At 53.6% G+C, this 21,720-nt stretch overlaps 2 protein-coding genes across 3 annotated transcripts in view; both read left to right on the top strand.

Moving 5' to 3' along the window:
* The window catches only part of CPA5 (carboxypeptidase A5), a 25,068-nt gene extending 16,828 nt beyond the window's left edge, over positions 1-8,240 (top strand). The window contains exons 9-11 of one of the 2 annotated variants that reach the window (XM_081800081.1): positions 3,156-3,355; positions 3,634-3,718; positions 4,217-8,239. In XM_081800081.1, coding sequence (XP_081656207.1) covers positions 3,156-3,355; positions 3,634-3,718; positions 4,217-4,404 — 473 coding nt within the window. In that variant the 3' untranslated portion in view covers positions 4,405-8,239. Of the gene's footprint in view, positions 1-3,155; positions 3,356-3,633; positions 3,719-4,216 lie in introns of both variants that reach the window. The other variant, XM_081800082.1, reaches the window with a different exon arrangement.
* Positions 8,241-13,630: 5,390 nt separating this feature from the next.
* On the top strand, positions 13,631-21,062 carry CPA1 (carboxypeptidase A1). Its single transcript, XM_081800089.1, has 10 exons — positions 13,631-14,189; positions 14,649-14,730; positions 15,195-15,428; positions 15,665-15,766; positions 16,543-16,644; positions 16,828-16,938; positions 17,635-17,725; positions 18,432-18,631; positions 19,033-19,117; positions 20,792-21,062. The coding sequence occupies exons 1-10, from the start codon at positions 14,038-14,040 to the stop codon at positions 20,977-20,979; spliced, it is 1,347 nt and encodes a 448-aa protein (XP_081656215.1). The 5' UTR covers positions 13,631-14,037; the 3' UTR covers positions 20,980-21,062.
* The last annotated feature ends 658 nt before the right edge of the window (positions 21,063-21,720 follow it).

The following is a 21,720-nucleotide window of genomic DNA, read 5'->3' as shown; positions in this document are numbered from 1 at the left end:
CCTCCCCCCCCCCCCCCAAATCGCTCTAGCCCTTGTAGGGAGCCCACCAAAAGAAAATGCCTCCAAACTCATTTCCTGAGAGCCAGGACCTGAAATTTGCCCTTTGGGAAGGCCAGAACAATAGTTTTAATATAGAATAAGCCACTTTCTTATCATCAACTCTGACTTGAGCCTGGTTTTTATTTTTTGACTTAGTTGCTTTGTAATCCTGGGCTGATGGGCTGGTGCATGTCTGCAGGGTCATATTGTTCTAGGCAGAGGTGGGCAGCTTCCTCCCAAGTTCCTTGGTGTTATTCCGGATTATTTCCCTTACCATACCAGGAGAATAGGGACTAGATGGGGAAACTGAGGCCTCCAGAAAACCTAGAGACCATTATGTGGATCCTGGGAATGCAGCAATTTGTTGGGTGGGATGCTAGGTCTAGCCAGGACAGGTTGCATGGGCCCAGCCTTCAGGCTCCAGATGTGGCACCCACTATACTGGGGTGGGGTGGGGGGTCGGAGTTTGGCTCCAAGGAGACAGTGTCATTGCTATTGAAAAGCAGATCCACAGATGGGAGGCCAAACCAATGAGATAGAACATTCTAGATCTTCCCATCACTTTGAAAATCTGGCTTCTTTCAGTTGGTTCTCATTGAAAAAATCAGCATCTGGGCGCCTGGGTGGCTCAGATGGTTAAGCGTCTGCCTTCGGCTCAGGTCATGATCCCAGGGTCCTGGGATCGAGTCCCACATCGGGCTCCCTGCTCCTTGGGAGCCTGCTTCTCCCTCTGCCTCTCTCTCTCTCTCTGTCTCTCATGAATAAATAAATAAAATCTTAAAAAAAAAAAAAAGAAAAAAAGAAAAAATCAGCATCTGAAGCATCCAGAGCAAGGCTCTCAGCCCGTGGTGTGTGTGTGGGGGGGGGTTGTCTGAGAATCTGGTGCTGTGTGTGTAGCTGCTTGTGTAAGGGAACACAACCGTGTAAAAATGGGTGTTTTCACCTCCAAATGACCAGACACTTGCCCCGAGTGGGCATCCATGTGGGCCCCTCGGAACCGGCTGAAGCGAGTGCCCACGGACCCCAAGATAAGCTGGCTAGCAGAAAGACAAATCATCTCTTAAGGAAAATAACTTTTGTGTGTTTCTCCACAGGGGGCAGGAGGGGGGAGGAATCAGTATATACACAATATAAAAAAAATGTATGGGAAAAAAAAAAGCCCAGAGGGGACAAAAAACTCCCATAATCCCACTACCCAAAGATTACTGCTTTTAATAATTTACCATGTCCTTCCAGAGATTTCCCTTTGCTACAAATTACAGTTTCAGAGAAGGAAAAATAAATAGCTAATGAATCCATTCGCAGGTGCTTGTGACACAGGCAGGCTCAGCGGACTTGGCCTGTGAACGTCAGAGAGAGGCAGGCAGCTAATTCCCATTTGGTCCGGGGAAGATTAGTTTATGCTGCTTAGCTCAAACCAGAACTAATGGTCTGAAGTGTTTCTCCATATTTGGGCAAAGCCACCTGGTCGTTGGCAGGGGAACCGCTTTCCCTGCGTGGGCTGCAAACGCAGACAAAGCTCTCAGCCTCCCCCGCTCTGCTCATCTGTTGCTGTTTGTCATTCATCAAGTGGAGCAGGTGCAGAAGCTCCCGGCAGACACAACAAACAGGGCCACTGTCCAGCCTGTGGGGCTGCTCCTCACCCTCGCTTCCTGCAGACACATCCCCTTCTAGCCCTGGTCCCTACCCCAGGCGGGACCCAGCAGACCAAGGGGGGACGCACTCCCCGGTGACAGAACCGCCTCTGGGCCTGCCTGCGGACAGAAATAGTGTGTGCCTGGGTTGGTGACTCAGGCGGGAAGATTTTGTTGATGGTTTTATCATTGCCTTAATTTAATTGCTGCATAATGAGTCATCTGTAGACCATCCCTCCCACTCATGCTGCCCTCACCTGCACTCCCCGGAGAGCACTGGTTTGCTCCAAGCCTAGCACAGCATCTCAACCAGTCCCTGGGCCAGCCCCCCAGCCCTCCAGCCAGCGCACTGCCCTGAGGGTCTAGGGGAGCACTCTGGCATCCTCAGGAGGCTTCAGAAGTTGGGATGACCCCTGACCTTGGCCTCAGGCTTGTATGCAGTCATTTCAGGGAGGAATGAGAGGAGGAACTGGGATGGCTCTTTCCAAATGTGTTCCTAACCCACAAATCTTGACCAGCCCACAGCCCAGCCCTCCATGACATGGCCCTTGGGGAAGGGAAGAAGACACAAGAAGAGGGTAAGAGGAAGGAAAGAGATGGAGAGCAAAGAATCTAGGAGATGGGAACCAATTAAATTTGTGAACAAAATAGAAGTTCAGCTCCTCTCCCCTAACTGAGGTCCCCAAGAAGAATTGTCAAAGGCTCTTTACATCTGTGGCTCCCAGACCAGTCTCAGGCAGCTATGGGGCTCTATTCTCTTTTCCTGGCCCCAAGTCCATGTTGCTTCTGGGGCCACGGTTGTGGCAAAGCTTGAGCAGATACTCAGTCTGAGCACTCAACTGACCTAAGCCTTCGGCATGGCAGTGGACAGTTGGCAGAGAGGGGTCAGCTCAAAGGGATCGCCGCTTGTCGGGGAAGCCAGGGTTGGAGACCTAGGGTTTCCTCTGAAGGCAGTCCCACTTTTCTAAGTCCTTGGTCAGGACTTAAGCAAAGGACAAGCCAAGGGAGCTCTCTAGAAGGCCCACAGAGTTGCTGAGTCATGGTGTGAATGCACTCCTCTGATGTATTAGACTAGGGTGTGCAGCAGTGATAAATGCCATCCAAATCTCAGTGGCTGAACACAGTAAAAGTTTATTTTTCAGGCACACGAAGTCCAACGTGGGTAGGTGACTCTCCTTGGCAGCTTTCTCCCAACTGTGACAGAGGGATCCAGAATGCTTCCTCCATCTAGAGTTTTTTGCTCCCAACCACATAGACAGAAGAGACTGTGGAGAAGTCATGCCTGCTCTTAACAGCCTCAAACTAGAAGTGACCCATCATTACTGCTCACATTCTCATTGGTCAGAAGTAGTCACATGACCCCAAACAAACTGCAAAGGAGGCTGGGAGATGTAGAGGAATACCTGGATATTTTGTGAGCGTTAAGTGTCTTTCCCAAACCTGGGAATTCGAACCCTCTGGATGGTTTTATTTTTCTTCCAGGAAATGGTTCTAATGACAACCCCTGCTCAGAGACTTATCGTGGGCCCTCCCCTCAGTCGGAGCCAGAGGTGGCGGCCATTGTGGACTTCATCACTGCCCATGGGAACATCAAGGCTCTGATCTCCATTCACAGCTACTCTCAGATGCTCATGTACCCTTATGGCCACTCACTGGAGCCGGTTCCAAACCAGAAGGAGTTGGTGAGATTGGCTGCTTGGGGCTTGGGGGAGGCATCAGGCAGACCGCCAGAGGTTCAGGCCCTCACTCTGAAACAAGGGTCTGGACCAGTTGACCCCATGGTGGGGAGGAGGGGGAGAGCTTGTTGTTCTCACATGTGGTCAAGTTCAAAGCCAGAGGGGCTGTGCTCCCTTCTCGTGAGAGCCATCTGCACATTCAACTTCTGGGTTTCTCAGCGGCTGATGAGGGTGTGGGAGCGTGGGGAGCCCCAGCCTCTCACCCTCTGGATGCAATCTCTCAGTACAGTCTTGCCAAGGACGCAGCGCAGGCCCTGTATGAGGTCCACGGGATCGAGTACATTTGTGGCAGCATCAGCAGCACCCTCTGTGAGTGAGCCTTCCCCGGGTGCTGCTCTAGGCCCCACATCCACCTGGGGTTGGGCAGGTGCAGGCTGTTTGCTGACTGGCAGGGCTGGTTGGCCACAGGGCAGTGCCGTAGATCTAACTGAGCGGGGTCAGAGCTGCCGTCCACATCTGAATAGAGGGGTGAGTGGTGGTCCCCAGAAACAGGCAACTCTTTCTTTGCAGCATTAATTAATGCCTGGTTCCCAATGTCTGGCTTACTGTGGTGTTCCTTGAAGGAGAAGATCCTTCTTGAAGGAACGCTCCTTGGTGGCCTCAAGGAGCTTTTTTTTTGCTGGGGCAGAGAATGGGGGGGGGGCAGGGTGTGGCCCAGGTTGACGCTGGGGTCAGAAGGCGTGGTGTTGTCTGGGGTGAGTTGGGGTTTGGCCCCCAGGGCCCACTTTCCACTCAGGATACTTCTGCACCTTAGGACCACACCCTGTTCTTTCTTCTGGGGGCATTTCTTTGCCCTTTTATATCCAGATGTGGCCAGCGGGATCACTGTCGACTGGGCCTATGACAGTGGCATCAAGTACTCCTTCACCTTCGAGCTCCGGGACACGGGGCGCTATGGCTTCCTGCTGCCGGCCTCCCAGATCGTCCCCACGGCCCATGAGACGTGGCTGGCGCTTCGCGCCATCATGCAGCACACCCTCAATCACCCCTACTAGCAACACCATCAGGGCAGAGCAGGAGCATTCATTCCCTTCCCCAAGGCCTGGGCTCCTCCTGAAACCCAAGTGATACATCGTCCTCCCCACACCCTTCCCCTGACCCCTTAGGAAATAAATAACACGTTTGAACAGGCTTGGTGGCCTCTGGTGCTTTGGGCTCAGCACGGAGGGGACAGGGGCGGCTTGAAATGCCTCTTCAGTCCTCAGGAATTCAGGAGGATCAGGGGGCTAGCGGCCCTTGTATTTCGTCCTCTTGCAGCGTTCTCCAGGCCCAGAGCAGATAACTCGCTCTCTGGGAGCTACTGGATACACATTGTCCCCTTGGTGTTTACATTCTGAGATGATCCGGAAGGCACAATGTCTGATCAGAAGGAGTGGGCCCCAGTGGTGGCATCTCCAGCAGCCCGAGGGAGAGGTGGGTACGGACAGGCAGCTTCCTTCTCTGCCTGCGTCATTCCCATGCTGTGTAGCGGGGAGGGCCACATCTCAGAGGCCGCGGCTTGGAGGATCCCATTCGCCCTCTAAAGGAAGGTGAACACCCTCACAGTCTCCCCTGGTCTGGGGAGCAGGGTCACAAGCCAGTCAGAGCCGGCACAGCAAAGCACCACCCACCCAGGGAGAGGAAATCCTCTTTCCCCCTTCTCTTCACCCATGGTCACCATGCTTGTCAGGCACTGAGCAGTGAGTCCGGGCCGGGCATTTGCTAAGCAAGCACTTTATCTAAGGGAGAGAAAGGGACGATATTTTGAGATACAAATGAGGTGCCCCCACCCCATCCTGAGGCTTCCTTACAGCTTTGCCTTCCTCCACCACTGGGGAGCAGGGATAATGGGTCTCTCTGTCCTGCCCCCAGGGGAAGGCAGGTCCTCTGAAGAAGCAAGCAGGCCACTGAAGAGCTGAAAGGGTCTGTGTAATTCTGAGGCAGAAAACAAGACTTCCACTGGCAAGGGCCAGACTTTTGTTGTTTTTGTCACAAAAGAAAAGGGTGGTGGGACCCGTGATTTGGCCCCTGCGGGACACAGAGCATGGGGTTTTACTATAAATCACAGATATGGAAGAAAGCAGGGGGAAATGAGAACAAGTCCCCCTTTCTACGCACCCTGTAAAAGAAGACAGAGGCTGAATCAGTGGGAGGTGGGTATCAGCGGGGATCAAAACTCTAGGCGAGGCCCATGTCCAACATGGCAACTGAGCAGCAGATGAACAAGGGCTGAGCAAGGGGTCTAGAAAGCTGATTAAAACGTATCCATGGGTGTACCCATATGGCCGCGTTCACCTGAGCAGTGCAGCTACTGGGAGCTCTGAAAAAAGAAATGGGGAGGAGGCCTGGGGTAGAGGCAAGAAGACTAAGCCCGGGGGCCACGGAGGCACCGTGGCCAGGGGCTGTCTGTGCGCAGGAGCAGCTGTGCCATGAGGAGGCCTGAGGAAGTCAGGGTAAAGAACACCTGAAGAACCCAGATCATCTCCAGGGGAAGAGCCAACAGCGGGGGAGGAGAGCATCCCCACTGGGGCCGCAGTTCCTCAAGAGAGGCGGAAATTTTTTTTAAGCTGGAAGTGATTTGAGCGAGCTAGAATTTCCAAGCTAACGTCTTCTGCTATTAGTGGAAATATGAGGCCACGGGCTGAATTAGCATAAGCTATAGACAAATAAAGCAAGTTATACCTTGCACACTGGAGTCTGTGATTATAACTTTTGTACCCTCTGCGCAAATATTTTCATTTCATCCTCTTGGGGCGGATACTACCATTATTAATAAGCTTGTATTTCAGACGAGGAAAGCACGATCATGATTTGGAGAGGTTTTAAAGGCCACACGAGGCCACATGGATGGGAAGTGGTTGAGGGAGATTTGAACTTGGGTGTGTCTAACTCCCCAAACTACCATGTCGCCATTTGTCCAAGTGTGACGTGTGACCACACCTGTAGCAGAGTCCATGGGGAGTTGTTTAATGTGAAGGTAGTTGTGTTCCATTGGGGTGTACCCCCTGAATCTGTATTTTTACCGTCTGCCCCAGGAGTTGTGAGGTCCCCTAAAGGCTGAGAACCACCTGCTCTCCTGCCTCCCAGAAGAACACATTTGAGTCTTCCTGGGGAAGTTGGGGCTCAGCATCTCCACCCTCTGCCATTATCCGTTAGAGCTGAAGGTGGTTACAACAGCGGGAGGCTGGTCATCCTTCTCCAAGATGTTCCCAAGGGGCTGCCGTGGCCCTCACCTAAAGCAGTGTGGTCTGGAGACCACAGGCATCAACACAAAGTCTGGAAATACAAATTCTCAGGCCACCCCAGACCCACTGAACCCAAATCTCTGGGGATGGGACCCAGGTGATGCTCATGCCACGCTGGAGAGGCGTTGCCCTCGAGGCAGGAGTATCTGGACCCTGAGGGGTTTCTCAGTAACAACAGTGAAAATAATAAGCTTTTCTAGCACCTAGCCAGGCATGGTTCCAAGTGCATTACAGGATGCAACACATTGCCTCCTCACAGCTCTAAGAAGTAGGACTCTTACTGTCTGGATTTTCAGATGAAGAAGCTCAGACTCAGGGTAGTAGCTAAGGGGCACCCAGCTAACTGGGTGGCAGTCGTGCCCTGAGTCGTGCCCAGAGCCCCTTAGGACCAAGGGCCAGGAACTTGTTCTCATAGCCATGTTGGTAAGACCCGTGTACAGCCAATAGACTCATGAAAGTTGGAGCTGAAACTGCTTTACAGAAGGGGGTCTTCTTGAAAGGCACCTTTCTCTTTAAAATCCTTCAGTGAGTTAACCACCCCCCTGCCCCACCCAAGATGCTACATGGCTGGCCCTGGGGACCTCTCCCACTTTGCCTGAACACCTTGCTCATCAGCCCCAACCTCACCAGCCTCCTCTCAGTTCCTTCCCAACTGGAAGCATTTGCACAAGATGCTCCTTCTTTCTGGAACATTCTCTCCTCTCACTCTTCCTCCAAATGGCCCACTCCTTAAATTTTTCCCTTCAATATAAATTCCTCACCAGTCCTTCTAGAACCACCCATTAGAAGTGGATCTATTATCCTCTTTTCCAAGGTCTTATGTATTTCCGTGATTACAATGATAATTAATTGACTTCTTTGTTGTTTTGTTTCTGCCACTAGTTTGGCTGCTCTGTGAGGGTAGGGACCATGTTTGGGTTCTTCAGCCTCACTCAGCTCCTGTCAGGTGCACAGTAGATACTCAGTATTTGTGGAAAGAGTGTTTCTCCTCCTCGGCCTCATACAGATCAGTACTTAGGTTTAGTATCAGGTGACGGAAACCCACCCTACTGAGGCTTAATCAGATCGGGGTTTTATTTTCTTCATGTACTAAGTTGCCTGAGGTGGGCAGAGCAGCCCACCTGACTGAACGTGACTCCTTGAGGCACCTGGGACCCAGGCCCCCCTGGCCTGGCCTGTTTCCTACTCTGCCATCATTGCTACACCCCATCATGTGACTGAGTTCCAGGCAGGAAGGGCAGGGGTGAGCCCGCAGCTGGCTGGCCCATCCGGGGACTTCAGCTTACACTCTGTCGGCTGGGGTTGTGTCAGGCAGTCATGCTCAGCTGCAAGGGAAGCTGGAAAATCACCTTATAGCTGAGCATGTTGCTGCCCCAAATAAATTAGAGTTCGGTTGGTAAGGAGAATGGGGAGAATGGGTATTGGAAAGACAGCCGGCTGTCTCCTGAAGCTTCTCTGAAGGGAGAGAAGATCTGAAGGGGTCTCTGAATCAGTTTCTTTGTTCTAGTAAAATTGGCTGACTTAACCATCAAGCCAGAGAACTTTCCAGGGTCCTTTAAAAGCTTCTGGTCCAACCCCCTCCTCTTAAAGTTATAAAGACCGGGGGTCTCTGGATCATTGAACTTCTGTGTGGCCCTACATGAACCTAACGGCTGAGAGAAGACTAAAGCCAGGGGTCTTCCTCCTCTGACTGAAGGGTCTCCTCAGCAAGCCCAGGAAGGTGATGGCTGGAGGGGTTTAAGTGTATCAAGTAAAAGCTCAAGACTTAAACATGCAAGTTTTAGAGATACTACAGAAAGTATCTTTTTTGTAAAATCTGAACTTTTTTTTTGTTTTTCATTTCTTAGGTATATAATGCTAAATAGGAGTTCAGTTTTTCTACATTCTGCTTGGTTTTTTTTTTTTTTTTTCTCCTTTCCCCTTCCAACAAACTGCTCTTTTTAGGTATGTTTTTTCATCCTTTCACCAGTAAAATTTATGAGCATTTATTTAAAAGAAAAAAACATTGGAAAAACTGAAGAGAGAAAGAGTGATTATACATATGGAAAGCTATAAAGAGCCACAGTGAATGTGTTGCGGTTATTGCTTTCTTAAAAAAACAAACCAGGCAGGCAGTTTGGAACCTGAAAGAGTCCTGTGTGAGGGCAGGCAGGCGGCAGAGGCTGCGAGTGATGGGCAAGTGGCCGGGGGCCAGGGAGGCCAGGGAGGCCAGGGAGGAGACGTTAGCTGCCTCCACCCCCACTCCCGCCCTCCTCCATCTCCCCTCTGACCGCCCCAGACAGGCCCAGAGAGAAAATGACTTTACCAAAAACACAAAATTAAATTTAAAAAAGCTTCTTCCGAAAAATAAGATGGCCCAGACAGCCCCTTACCACAGGCTGAGGGAATCCAGTGATCGCCGGCCTGCCAGGGCCTCACACCCTGGTGAAGTCACACCACATCTCGAGTTTGGAGGGGGGAAGGGGGGGCAAGCCATGTTCTTCTGGGGATGGGGGTGTCCTGAAGGACAACTTTAACCTGTTCGGCCTTCCAATGTTCTCCTTCCGCAAGTATTTGGGACCATCCTCGGGAATGATAACATGTCTGCAAATCCGTTCTTTTGGCTTGCCCCTCGTTTGCCTCTGGCCCCGGGGCCTGCAGTTGGTCTCTTGCCGTCTCCTAACCAGCTTCACCAAGCTCTGTGGCTCCCCATCCACACTCCTGCCCCGCCATCCACCTCCCTCAATTCCCCCAAAGCCTAGCTAAGACCACACGGGAACATTTCACAAAATTGTACTTGGGAAATACAATGTAGAAAGTAAAACACTTGGACCGGACGCTGGCTTTGGAGTTGGTTCGTGGCCCTTTGTGGGACAACCCCTCCCTACGCCTTCACTCTCCCTGGCCCTCTGCCTGTTCCCACGTTGCTTCTCCCCTCCCCCATTTCCTCTTTTACATTATGGGACATTCCTGCTTAGATCTTCTCTCTTCCGTCTCTGTTCTGGGATTTGGGCTCTGACTTGACATTTCCTAAAGACCCACTGGAGTGTCTCTCTCTTCAGGTTACAAATTCTGCCTCCTTTCTGGACACAGGCACCACCAGCCACTTTAAAGTGATAATTCTGCAGCTTCCAGGGAAACAAACAAATAGCTTCTACTGGGCACTCAGTTATGAAAGCAAAGCTCAAGGAGGCTGCTTTCAGAGCCTCCTCCCCCCAGCCTTCCACGAAGCCCCCACGGCCTGCAACCTCCCACCACAGCGTCAGCAGGCGGTGGCCCTCTCGACCCGCACTGTCCTGGGAACACTCACCCATCGCAAGTCCCAGGGCCCCTCTGGCTCTACTCCGATCTGCCCACAAACCTGGGAAGGCTCTCTGTACTCTGCCCAGACCTGTCACCAGGCTGTGATTTTTTGGGGGGTAAAAAATATAAATGTCTTAGAATCATAAAGTGGTACAGCTGGAAGGGACCCCAGAGATCCTTCTGTCCTACTCCCTCATTCCATAGATAAGGAAACTGAGGCTCAGGGATGTGCGGTGACCTCCCCGAGTTAAATAATGGGTTTGTGGCAATCTACTTTTGGACGACATTCCCTCTCCCGTTTTGCTCTCTTCTGAAGTTAGAGAATGTCTGTGTTAGCTGTGTACTTTCTTCAGGCATGTGTGACAGAAAGCCAACTTGATGAAGCTGGAGGGGGAGAAAATGGAATTAGTTGGCTCATCTCTAGAGCTGTGGTGAGGGTGGGGTGGCTAGACCCACCTGAATCGCCTGGCCTCAGAGCTGGGAAGGGTGGTCCCTAGGGGAAGACAGAGGTGCTGTTACCAGAAGGAGGAGGATGCTGGGCAGGGAAAATGAGAGATGTCCATTACAGTCCACCACTTAGCTGCCTCAGGTTCTCATAGACTTCTCTTCCCATGCACACAACTGTATCCCCTACAGCCTTAAACACTTGCCAAAGCAAGACAGCTGAAATCTCATCCAGCTACTGCATTCGGCCATTTTGACTGTGCCTGTTTGTGCTATTTGCAAGGATATCCCTTGTCCACAGTCGTCCTTTGATCCCTAATATGGACATGGACTGATTCTCCTGTCTTTTTAACAAACCATTTTCTACGTTTTAGTTTGGGGATCTTTAAGCATTGTCTTAGAGCTTCTGTTTACCACGCTTGGGCACTCTCTGGCAACAGGGTTGCCATGAATAGTTGTCCAGTGTGTACACTGCACAAAAGCATTCTGCTGAGAGGATGAGGGACTATGTCTGCCCAGAGGGGGAAGGATGCACTTTTCCATTTCACATAAAGTCTCTCCTAGGCTAAAATTGTATTGTCCTCTGACAACACGAGCACTTTAAAAGCTCAGTAAAGGGGCGCTATGATGGCTCAGTTGGTTGGGAGTCTGACTCTTGATTTTGGCTCAGATCATGATCTCGGGGTTGTGGGATGGAGCCTCACATCGGGCTCTATGCTCGGTGCAGAGTCTGCTTGTCCCTCTCCCTTTGTTCTTCCCGTGCCACTTGCGCGAGCTTTCTCTCTCTCAAATAAATAAATAAAATCTTTAAAAACATAATAAAATAGTAGGTGCATCACTTAGAATGCTTTTTACAGCCTCAGTGCTTTTTACAGTTAATAAAAAGGAAATGTATATTCTTTGATATTGTTTAGTCCAAAGGTGGGGCAACAGACTTGACAATATCCAGGGAAGGGTGTCTCCTTCTCAAGAGTGGAAAAACATTTTCTAGAAGCTTCCTTGCTGGCTTCCCTTTACTTCTTATTGGCCAAACTGGGTCAAATGCCTACCCCTAAATCAATCACTTGTAAAAGACAGTGGGATTCCTCAGTTGTCTTAAGCCAATCTTAGAATTTATCCCTGTGCTGGGGATGGGGTGACTTTCCTGAGGGGTGATACCTGCATGGAATCTTGGTTTGTTCAGCGAGGAAGAAGGGAGGGACACTGGACTCTACTCCATGTGGCTACAGCAGGCCTTCCTCTGTTTACATTCAGGCCTCTGGCCTGTGACCTTTCCTTGAATCTGGATGCCAGGCTGGTAGCTTCTTTCTCATGCTAATAGGGGTCTTGATGCTCTGCATACACCCCCAGTTTTCTGCTTAAAGGCCTTCATCTTTGCCCTTGCTTTGGACCAATGTGAAAGAAGCCCCCGTGGAAAGGCAACACTGTGGCCTTCTGCTCCAGGTTCCATTCTAGCAAATTGGTCTTTACCAAGAGGCAATTTTCAGCTTCCTGAGGTGCTTTGGAGGGACCCAGGGAATTAGGCCTAGCCTCCACCTGAGACCCGAAGTCCTCTCCCATTGTGTTCTCAGCTTCCTGACAGTGCTGGCCCTAATTTTAGCTTGCAGCATTAATTAATCTTTCCCAGCCTTGCAAGAAAATAGATTACATGACTCTTGATCACCTTAGGTTGCTGGCTGGAGGCTTCAAGAGGCCCACTTGGTGGGGCTGTCCCCCCCCCCATCCCCCTTCCTCCAGTGGGCTTTTCTGGAAGGAATTCACAGAAGGCCTAAGAATTAGCTAACACCCCCCAACATGTGTAGTATGTGTGAAACAGAGTCAAACTTATAAGACAGCTTTGGATTTAGAAATACAAAAAGAAATATTGTTTTCATAATGCAAACTGAAGAAAGGCTCTACAAAACCTTTTTTCTTGCTGGGGGACAGATTTGAGAGCTCGAGAACACTGCAGGGCCCTAAGAGTTGAGGGAGAATATGAGGGACGGCTAAGAAACAGTTCCTGGTCTGAGGAAATTTATAGTCTCTCTGGGGAGACACATATTAAGGAGGAGTAAATGTGAGTTTGTGTTCAAGCACTGCCTAGTGTAATGAACCCATTTCTTTCTGTGCCTAGTAAAATCCCATCATTAAGACTCAGGTCAAATGTCGCCTTCTTGGTAAAGTCTTCCCTGGAATCCACTTCTCATGCACAGCAGAGAAAACGCCACACTCAGGTATCCCGCAGTGAGGAATGCATCCCCAGCAAGTCCTTTGATCATCTCATCCTGTCCTGGTGACGGCTTCTTGTAAGACCTGTTGGAGAACCGAAACGTTGGTTGGTTACTTCCGTCTTCTGCATGAGACCGTGGGCTCTCTGAGATCAGGGACAAGTCAGTGGGGACCTGAATTGTTGTGATGAGGCCACACTTCCCACAGGCTGCCCCCAGCCAGGGACTGGTGTTTCTGGGGGATGCAGGACTCCCCTGACTTGCAGCACTGGCTCAAAGATTTTGTGTCAGCCTGGCCGAAATGTTCTCAGAACGGCTCCTGTCTGCGCTTCTCCTGCCCAAACTCCTCTCCTCCCTGCTTTCCTCCTTTGAGGAGAGACGGGGCAGATACTTGAGAAAGAAGCCAGAGGAAGCTTCAGGGAGGAAGTGGGTCTTATCTGGGGCCTGGACATCAGGCAAGGCTGCTGGAGAGGAAAGAAACAGTCTTCATGGAGACCCCGTATCTGTTGAGGATGGTTTCAATGTTCTATCGTCTTCTCAGAGCTAAGCTCAGGAGAGAGTGGGGGGTCAATAGAATGGGATCCCTCTGTCCTGGCATAGGAGGGTCGCCCAGGTAGGGGGTGGGATAGGGAGGCAGAGGGAACAGATGGAAACCAGAAAGGGCCACCTTGGCTGTTGTCAGTGTCCAAGTCTGAGGCCCTGACATAGAGCAGGGCCCCCAGATGGTGCTGGGTAGCCCCTGGGGGCCCCTGTGGATTAGGGCGGATTTGTGTGAGATGTTTCTGCAGTGAGATCAGCATCCAGAGCCAGAGTGAATTCCCCCTTGCGAGTTCCACTTTCTCCTGGACACTGTGCAGTTCCAACAGGGGTCTGGCCCTGGTTCCCACCACCATGCTTTCTACTCCAATGACATCTGGTTATAGTTCCCATCAAGGGCAGCCCTGATCCTGAGCCCCATAGCGGCGGGGGTGGGGGGAAACACTGGCGGGAGTCGGGTTCCTGCCCCAGCTGCTGCTGCTGTGGTCTGACTCCCACGAGGCCACTGAGGCCGGGAGGAGTGGGGCTGTACCCAAGAGGGGGATGTGCCTGGCACCGGGGAGGGGCAGCCCTGGACCGAGCCAGCAGGTGCAGGAGCGGGATGGGGGCGGAGAGTCCTAGCTGACTTGAGGCTCCAGTTGGCGTGGCCGCTCCGGAGTCCACTGCCTGGTCAGCAAACAGGACTGAAGCCCAGGGGCAGGTACCTGGGGCTGTGAGCGAGCCGGGGCCCAGCTGGAAGGCCTCGGGCCCCAGCCGACCCTCAGGCTCAGGCGGGCACTTCACGGCCAAGGGCTTGAGGCCTGGCTTATCTCCCCAGGTGCCCTGTTCCCTGCCACTTTATCAGGGAGGGTGAGAAGGTGTCAGAGCTCAGGACTCCCGTCCTCCCTCCCCGTGGGACGGGGCCCAGGTGCAAGGGGGAGGACGACCCTGGGGCATGGCCAGAAGACCTCTGACCTGGGAGAGTTTAAAAGGCCCCAGGACCTTCTCTCAGCCTCAGTTGATGTTCCCAATTAGCTGCAGGATGAGGCGGGTGCTGATTTTCAGTGTGTTGCTAGGGGCTGTGCTTGGCAAAGAGGACTTTACGGGGTAAGAGGATGGCGAGAAGGGGGTGCTCACGCAGGAGAGAGGAGGACTCAGCCCCTGGCCAGCATCTGGAGGCGACAGACAGGCTGACTTGTGGGAAGACTCCAGAGAGGCGCAGACTAGTACACGCTGGGAGGCAGGCTGACCAGGGGCCATCCCAAGCCCCGGAGAAATCCAAGCTTGAAGGAGTTTTTAGGAGAGGAGGTGGGAGGAAGCCTGGCTGGCTTTGGAGAGAGAAATAGAGTCTAAACTGGGATGGGGATCTCAGATGGGTCCAGAAGGTTCCAAGGAGCCTAGACCTCCCCTTGCTAAGACCCCTCATGATTCCTCCTGCTCAGCCAGAGGATAGAGGCCCAGCCTGGGGATTCCGGGCCTCTCCATGCCACTCTCCTCCCACCTGGGGAGCGTGAAAGGCCAATCAGAGTTGCTCAGACCCTTCATCTCCCCTCCCTCTCTGCCCAGGCACCAGGTGCTCCGAATCTCTGCTACCGATGAAGCCCAGGTACAGAAGGTGAAGGAGCTGGAGGACCTGGAGCACCTGCAGGTCCGAAGAAGTGGGGAGTCCTCCCCGAGGCTTAGGGTTCCTCTCAGGCTAGCCGGACCCACCCCAGGATGCCACCCTCCCCTGGGGCCACCTGGGGCGTGGGCCCTCTCTCCTCAGCCACCCAGAAAGGACCCAGGGGACTGATCCCTGTTAAGAAATGATTTAACCCCCACCTCCCCCAGTCCCAGAATCTTGCTGCCCTCAAGCATCTGAGCAAAGGGGGGGCCTCCTTTCCGGCACTGCTCTCTCTCCCCTTTGCTTTCTTGAAGCTCCTCCACGGTGCTTCCTGGGCCATTTCCCTGACCACAGTGGACTCTGTCCAATGGCCACGGTTTCCCCTTCGTCCCCTGCCCCTAACAGCCATGCCACAGCCACAGTTGTAGGGGACACTCTGGCCTAACACCCCCTCCCGGGCTGGCCCCTTCGCAGCTCGCGGGGACAGTGCCTGTTCTCGTCCTCCCCAGCTGGACTTCTGGCGGGGCCCTGCCCAGCCTGGCTCCCCCATCGACGTCCGAGTGCCCTTCCCCGGCACCCAGGCTGTCAAAATCTTCCTGGAGGCCCATGGCATCGGGTACACGACCATGATTGAGGATGTGCAGGCCCTGCTGGACGAGGAGCAGGAGCAGATGTTCGCCTTCCGGACCGGGGCCCGCTCCACGGACACCTTTAACTACGCCACCTACCACACCCTGGAGGAGGTGAGGGACCCCTGGGGTCACTCCGCGCAAGCACTAAGCTCTGCCTCAGGCTGGCAGAATGCGGCCGACCTGGGTGTGCGGGGCACCGGCCGTGTCTCCTGGCGGCCCGGGGGGGCCGGGGTCGTGGCTCCCCTGAATCTCAGCGCTTGCAGTCGGAGGGCGAATGGAGCTGCCCCTGGAGGCATCCGGGTGCCTGGCAGCCACTCCAGCCAGCCTCCCCTTCTCTCCCTTCTCAGATCTATGGCTTCATGGATATCCTGGTGGCTGAGCACCCGCAGCTCGTCAGCAAGCTCCAGATTGGCAACAGCTACGAAGGGCGTCCCATCTACGTGCTGAAGGTAACGGGCACCTGCGTGAGAACATACCCGGCCCGTACGGGAGAACGGGCAGCCACCTGTGTGTGTCAGGCCTCGCGGGTGAGCCCAGGGTCGCAGAGAACACACCGTGACGTGAGCGCCCCATGCTGACACTGGGGAGGGACAGAATCTCTACGCTGGTCCAGCTGTATGCATACCTGTACACACGCAATTCTTTTTTTTTTTTTTAAAGATTTTATTTATTTATTTATTTGAGAGAGAGACAGAGAGAAACAGCATGAGAGGAGAGAGGGTCAGAGGGAGAAGCAGGCTCCCCGCCGAGCCTGGAGCCCGACGTGGGACTCGATCCCAGGACTCCGGGACCATGACCCGAGCTGAAGGCAGTCGCTTAACCAACTGAGCCACCCAGGCGCCCACAATTCTTAACTTTTTAAGTGACCCGGGTATTTCCAATCAAGTGTCACATTGTGGGAAGTATTCCAGAGTCGGTGGAGTCCAGAGAAAATGTTTTATTTGTGATGGCCCACAGGGAACTGTGTATGGGCAGCAGAAGAGGGCAGGGCCCAGAGTTCTGGCTGAGGCCCGTTTGCCCCAAGACCGGTATGAAGGCTGGAGGCCACGTTCTTCTGGATTCCTGTCCAGACACCCCCCACCCCCACCTCACCTGAGTGATAGCCCCACAAACAGAGCCTCAACCTGACATACCCAGGGAGAAGAAGGCCTCTGGGCTGGGGTAGGCTCCCCTTCAAGGAGCCAAGACAGGATGCTAGCTGGATCTCCCTGTTCTTCTCTTCCAGTTCAGCACTGGGGGAAACAGCCGTCCTGCCATCTGGATCGACACCGGCATCCATTCCCGGGAGTGGGTCACCCAGGCCAGCGGGGTCTGGTTTGCAAAGAGGGTAAGCCTGGGGCGGTGAGCAGGGCTCTTGCCTGGTGGGGCTGGTGGTCAAGGCCCATAGGAGCCCTGGCCTCCCCCGTTCACCCAGAAGCGGTGATGCAGAGGAAGCAGGTGCTCACTGCCTCAGCATGGCGGACGGCTGGCCTGACCCCCTCCGCCTGTCTGTCCCCTAATTTCTCACCAGATCACACAGGACTATGGCCAGGACTCCACGCTCACTGCCATTCTTGACTCCATGGACATCTTCCTGGAGATTGTCACTAACCCTGACGGTTTTGCCTTCACCCACAACAAGGTACAGGCCTTCTCCCATTCTTCGGAGGAAACCGGGTGGGCCTCTGGGCCTCTGAGCCCCACGAGCTACTCACCCCTAATCTCAACCCCCAGAAGTCAAGGGAGGGGCAAATAGACCTGTGTTCCTAGACCAGGGTTCTCATCCTTGGCATTCTTGACATTTGGGGCAGAGAATTCTTTTTTGGGGGGGGGGGGCTGTCCTGTGCATGCAGAGTGTTTAGCAACATCCTGACCTAATACTCAGGAAATGCCAGGAGCAACCCCTCCCTTGAGAGAGCCAAAAATGTCTTCAGACATTGCCAAATGTCTGGGTATTGTCCCCGGGGGAGACCCACTGCCCTGGACCTTATTTCCTAGCTTTATGTTACTTTTATGGCAGGTACAGCATGCTACCAATCTAGTGTGTGTGGCGGGGGTGGGGGGTTGTGGAGGCACCTGGTGCCTTCATTTCCACTGGTAGGACCCTCTGGCCAAATGCCAGATACTGTTGCCTCTGTTCTCCTTCAACCAAGAGCCTCCTTTGCAGACCTTCCTGACAACCAGTTGAAAGTGGTGTCTGACCCCTGCTATGTCCACCCCAGTGTTACAGATGGGGTGCTTCGTGTTGGTTAGGGCCGCTCACAGCCCACCCTGCTATCTGTGGGCTCTGGACGCCAGCCCGGCATGGTGACAGACAAGTGTCTGATTCCTTCCCCAGAATCGCATGTGGCGCAAGACTCGGTCCCTCACGGAGGGCTCCTCCTGTGTTGGAGCGGACCCCAACCGGAACTGGGATGCTGGCTTTGGGAGTAAGGCCCAGTGTGATTTGGAAGCAGGGATGGGAAACCCAGAGTGGCTTCTTCCCTTCCTGTGTCCCGTTGCCCCCTCCCCTTTCCTGCCGCAGTGGCGAGGGCGGGGTGGGGGGCTGTCAGTGTCTCCTGGGGCTCTTAGCGAGGTTTTCTTGTGCCGTGTCTAGAAACAAATCTCCCCGCAATGGAATTAAGGTCTGAAATCTGCGTAGGGGTTTTCGAGGGTAACTTCAGCTCCTTCCCTCTGTGGTCCCTTCACTACAAGAACGGGTCTTGGGGACGCCTGGGTGGCTCAGTCGGTTAAGCATCTGCCTTTGGCTCGGGTCACGATCCCGGGGTCCTGGGAGCAAGCCCCGTGTAGGTCATATCGGGCTCCCTGCTCAGCGGGGAGCCTGCTTCTCCCTCTCCCCCTGCTGCTCCCCCTGCTTGCGCTTTCTCTCTCTCTCTGTCAAATAAATAAGATCTTAAAAAAAAAAAAAAAAAAGAATGGGTCTTGCTTGAGACCCTCCTGGGGCACGTCCATCCATGTTGCCTACGCCTGGCTGGGGAGGGAGGCAGGACCCCCAGGTTATAAAAGGCCTTTGGCCTTTCCTTAATCCCAGGGTGGGGGTGAGCCCTCCTGCATTCCACCTCACCCCCCCTTCCATGCGAAGAACTTGAGGCTGTAGAAGCCACGCTGCCAACGATCCTTCTTCCTCTCCCACAGTGCCTGGAGCCAGCAGCAACCCATGCACGGAGACTTACCGCGGCAAGTTTGCCAATTCCGAAGTGGAGGTCAAGTCCATCGTGGACTTTGTGAAGAACCACGGGAACATCAAGGCCTTCATCTCTATCCACAGCTACTCCCAGCTCCTCCTGTATCCCTATGGCTATAAAGCAGAGGTGGCCCCTGACCAGGCTGAGCTGGTATGTGCCCACCCCCCACTTGCCCTGCGGTGCCTAGCACCCCTTTCTCCCACGGAGCCCTGATGGCTTAGGAAGACCTGCAAGGCAGACTAGCCTCAATTTCTGCCTGGGAAACTGAGGCCCACACGGGTTGAGTCACTCCTGTCACATGACAGAGCAAGGGGCAGGGCTAGACTTGGAGCTGGTACCACAAGCTCAGTTTGGAGCTGCAGTGTGACCAAAGGGCAGTGACCGAAGTGCCAGCCAGACATCCCGTGGGGCTAGAGGACCACGGGGTCGCTGAACTCCTGCTCTCTGCTGGGCTACTTCCCAGCTGGACATTGGGCTACACTGGCCCTGCTGTTCTGGGGGGCCTGCTGTTGCTGCCCATAACAGGTGGTTCCGCTCGGCATTTTCTCCAGGACCAGGTGGCCAAGTCTGCTGTGACAGCCCTCTCTTCTCTGTATGGGACCAAGTTCCAGTATGGCAGCATCATCAAAACAATTTGTAAGTGGGTGCATGGTCTCCGCAGCGGCCCCGGGAGGAAGCTTAGCTGGTGTTTCCCGCCTGGGGTAGTGTCCCTCCTGGGGGAGGTGCCCAGGGGTGCCTTGGTCTGGGAGCATGGGCGAGGAGAACAGTTCTCGGCCGTGCCTCGGTGGGCAGCGGGGCCCATTTCTGACATGAACTCTGCCTTCTTTGGTACCTTCGGACAAAACGTATCGGCTCCTCTGAGAACTTTTGTCCCCTTGTCTTAGGTTAAGTCCAGCTTTATGCAGGAGGTGGAGGGTTCTGCTGGCATTTCTGTATGACCAAGAAATTCAACTTAAAAAAATACTCCTCCTCTGATGCCTTTCGCTTAGAGAATAGATCCTCTCTATCCCCAGCTTACTTGTACCTGCAATGCTGCTGGGAGGAGCACTGCTACATCCAAACAGAATTCAGTCAGCAAATGTTTGCTAAGCACCTACTATGCATCAGGCCTTGTCTTCTGTGCTTGGGAAACGGTTGGGAATAAGCAAAGATCAGGAACCATACATTCTAGTCAGGGAGAGTGACGATAAACATGAATAAGTAAATGATACAGTATGTTAGGTGATGAAAATTAGGGAGGAAAAGAAAAACTAGAACAGGGTAAATGGAATCAGGGATACTGGGCATGGAAGTTGGGGAGGTGGGTAGAAGGGTAGGCCTCAGTGAGTTGGTGCTATTTGGGCAAGTACTGAAGGAAAATGAGGAAGGGAGCCAAGAGGCTATCCGTCTGGGGAAGAGCCTTCTGGGCAGAGGAACCTTCTAGAACAAAGGCCCTACCATGTGATCTGGACTGGCGTGTTGGGGAAATGGCAAAACAACATGGAGCCCCACGTGACGGCAGCCGGGGGGGAGAGTGCACAGGGTCATAGGGGACTAGTGGGGTGGGGGCAGATACCATAGGGCCCTGAGGAACGCAACAGGTTTGCCGGCTGACAAGAGGCAGGGGACAGGGACAGAGGTGGGAGGTCTGCACACACCCCTCACGTACCTCGTGCCCAGAGTGCCAGGTGTTAGTAGGTGAGTGGGCCACAGTCTTAGCTACGGCTGGCCTTGCTTTTGGATTCCAGGCCTGGTTTGGAAGTGGTTTCAAACTGCATCAAAGTTTTCTGCTTCATTCAATGTTGTCAAATTACATTCTGATATGCAGCCGCCTCCCGCACGCCGGCCCAATTCAAAAGCAACTTGTTATCCACTGTTAACTGCAAATCTGGGCCAAGTTTCTTCCAAAAAGATAGCCAAGGGGCTTTTACTTTGCCTCTGGCCCTTTGCACTTTCTCCTGCAGACCAGAGCCCCAGGGGACAAATCCTGGTTACTCAAGTGGGTAACTCTGGTATATTTGGAGGTTTGACCAAAGCAGCTGTTGGAGGGAGGCGGTTTTCAGTGGGGCTTTCGCAATTGCCAGAACGTTCTTGCATCCCCCTTTGATAGGAGAACCACGGCTGGTCCCTCTCTCTGGGCCTCTTGAGCTGAGACCTTTTGGGGGAGCTTCCTGGGAGGAAGCCAGGCTGCTTGCTCAACAGTGGGCCCTCAGCAGGCGCGGCCTCCCATGAACCCCGCATGAGGCTCGGGGTTTCGGACCATCGGCCCGGTCCACATTAATGTGTCAAGAGTGATTGACCTTTGCTCTCTGGCGTCTGCTCCCGCCCCAGACCAAGCCAGTGGAAACACCATTGACTGGAGCTACAGCCAAGGCATCAAGTACTCCTTCACCTTCGAGCTCCGGGACACGGGGCGCTATGGCTTCCTGCTGCCGGCCTCCCAGATCGTCCCCACGGCCCATGAGACGTGGCTGGCGCTTCGCGCCATCATGCAGCACACCCTCAATCACCCCTACTGAACTGGCCCTTCTGCGCCCTCCTCTTCCTCCTCTCTGGCCCCACCCAGGCAACCGAATAAAGTCTGAGTGTCCATGGAACAGAATCTGGGGGCTGGCACGGACGAGCGCGTCTGCCTTTGCCAGCCGGGGCAGAAGTGGTTTAGTTCCTGCAGGCCTCCCTGGGAATGTGTGGGTGGCTGGACTAGATGACCCCTAAATTCCCCTGCATTCCAAGGTCCTCTGAAGTTGGATCCAAGTGGCGTCGGTCTTAATCAGAGCAGCCCGCGCTCAGCTCATCAGTGCGGTGGTTCGTTCACACCTGAGTGGCCGGCGGCCGCCGCAGCTGCTCACCAAATGCCGGACACCCTGCGGGGGTGAGGAGTTTGGTCTGCGCCGTGGTAGAGCTAGTTGGGGCCGTTTATCTACAGAGGCAAGAACTCTGAGCACGGCCTAGGCTAATCCTGGCGGCCGCTGCTGTCCCAAATAGACATTGCAACCAGGCAGAGCAAATTTAAGTAAGTCGGAAGAAAACAACCGGGTTCAGTGAAAAATTTACTGGAGATAAAGAACAAACGCCAATCCCAGGACATTTTATTAACTGTAGTACATCACGAAGACTTTGCTTTTAGGGACAGGAGTGGCCTTATTTTCATATGCCACATCCTTTCTAGCATCCTTCGACACATGGTCTCCACTTCCTCTCCCGTTTTACCCACCACCACTCCCTTACCATTTGCAAAATTTCTCAAATATAAGGCTCTC

This window comes from Leptonychotes weddellii, chromosome 12 (genome assembly GCF_054177405.1).
Source record: "Leptonychotes weddellii isolate Sample4059 chromosome 12, ASM5417740v2, whole genome shotgun sequence".
Taxonomy (NCBI): Eukaryota; Metazoa; Chordata; class Mammalia; order Carnivora; family Phocidae; genus Leptonychotes; species Leptonychotes weddellii.
The sequence above is the reverse complement of the archived record's forward strand: the minus strand, read 5'-3'. Positions and strand labels throughout refer to the sequence as shown.

Coding starts and splice junctions, on each gene's coding strand:
- CPA1 (XM_081800089.1), top strand. CDS start 14,038: ATGGCCAGAAGACCTCTGACCTGGGAGAGTTTAAAAGGCCCCAGGACC. Junction 16,645..16,827: donor GGGTCTGGTTTGCAAAGAGG/GTAAGCCTGGGG, acceptor ATTTCTCACCAG/ATCACACAGGACTATGGCCA. Junction 19,118..20,791: donor CAGCATCATCAAAACAATTT/GTAAGTGGGTGC, acceptor CTCCCGCCCCAG/ACCAAGCCAGTGGAAACACC.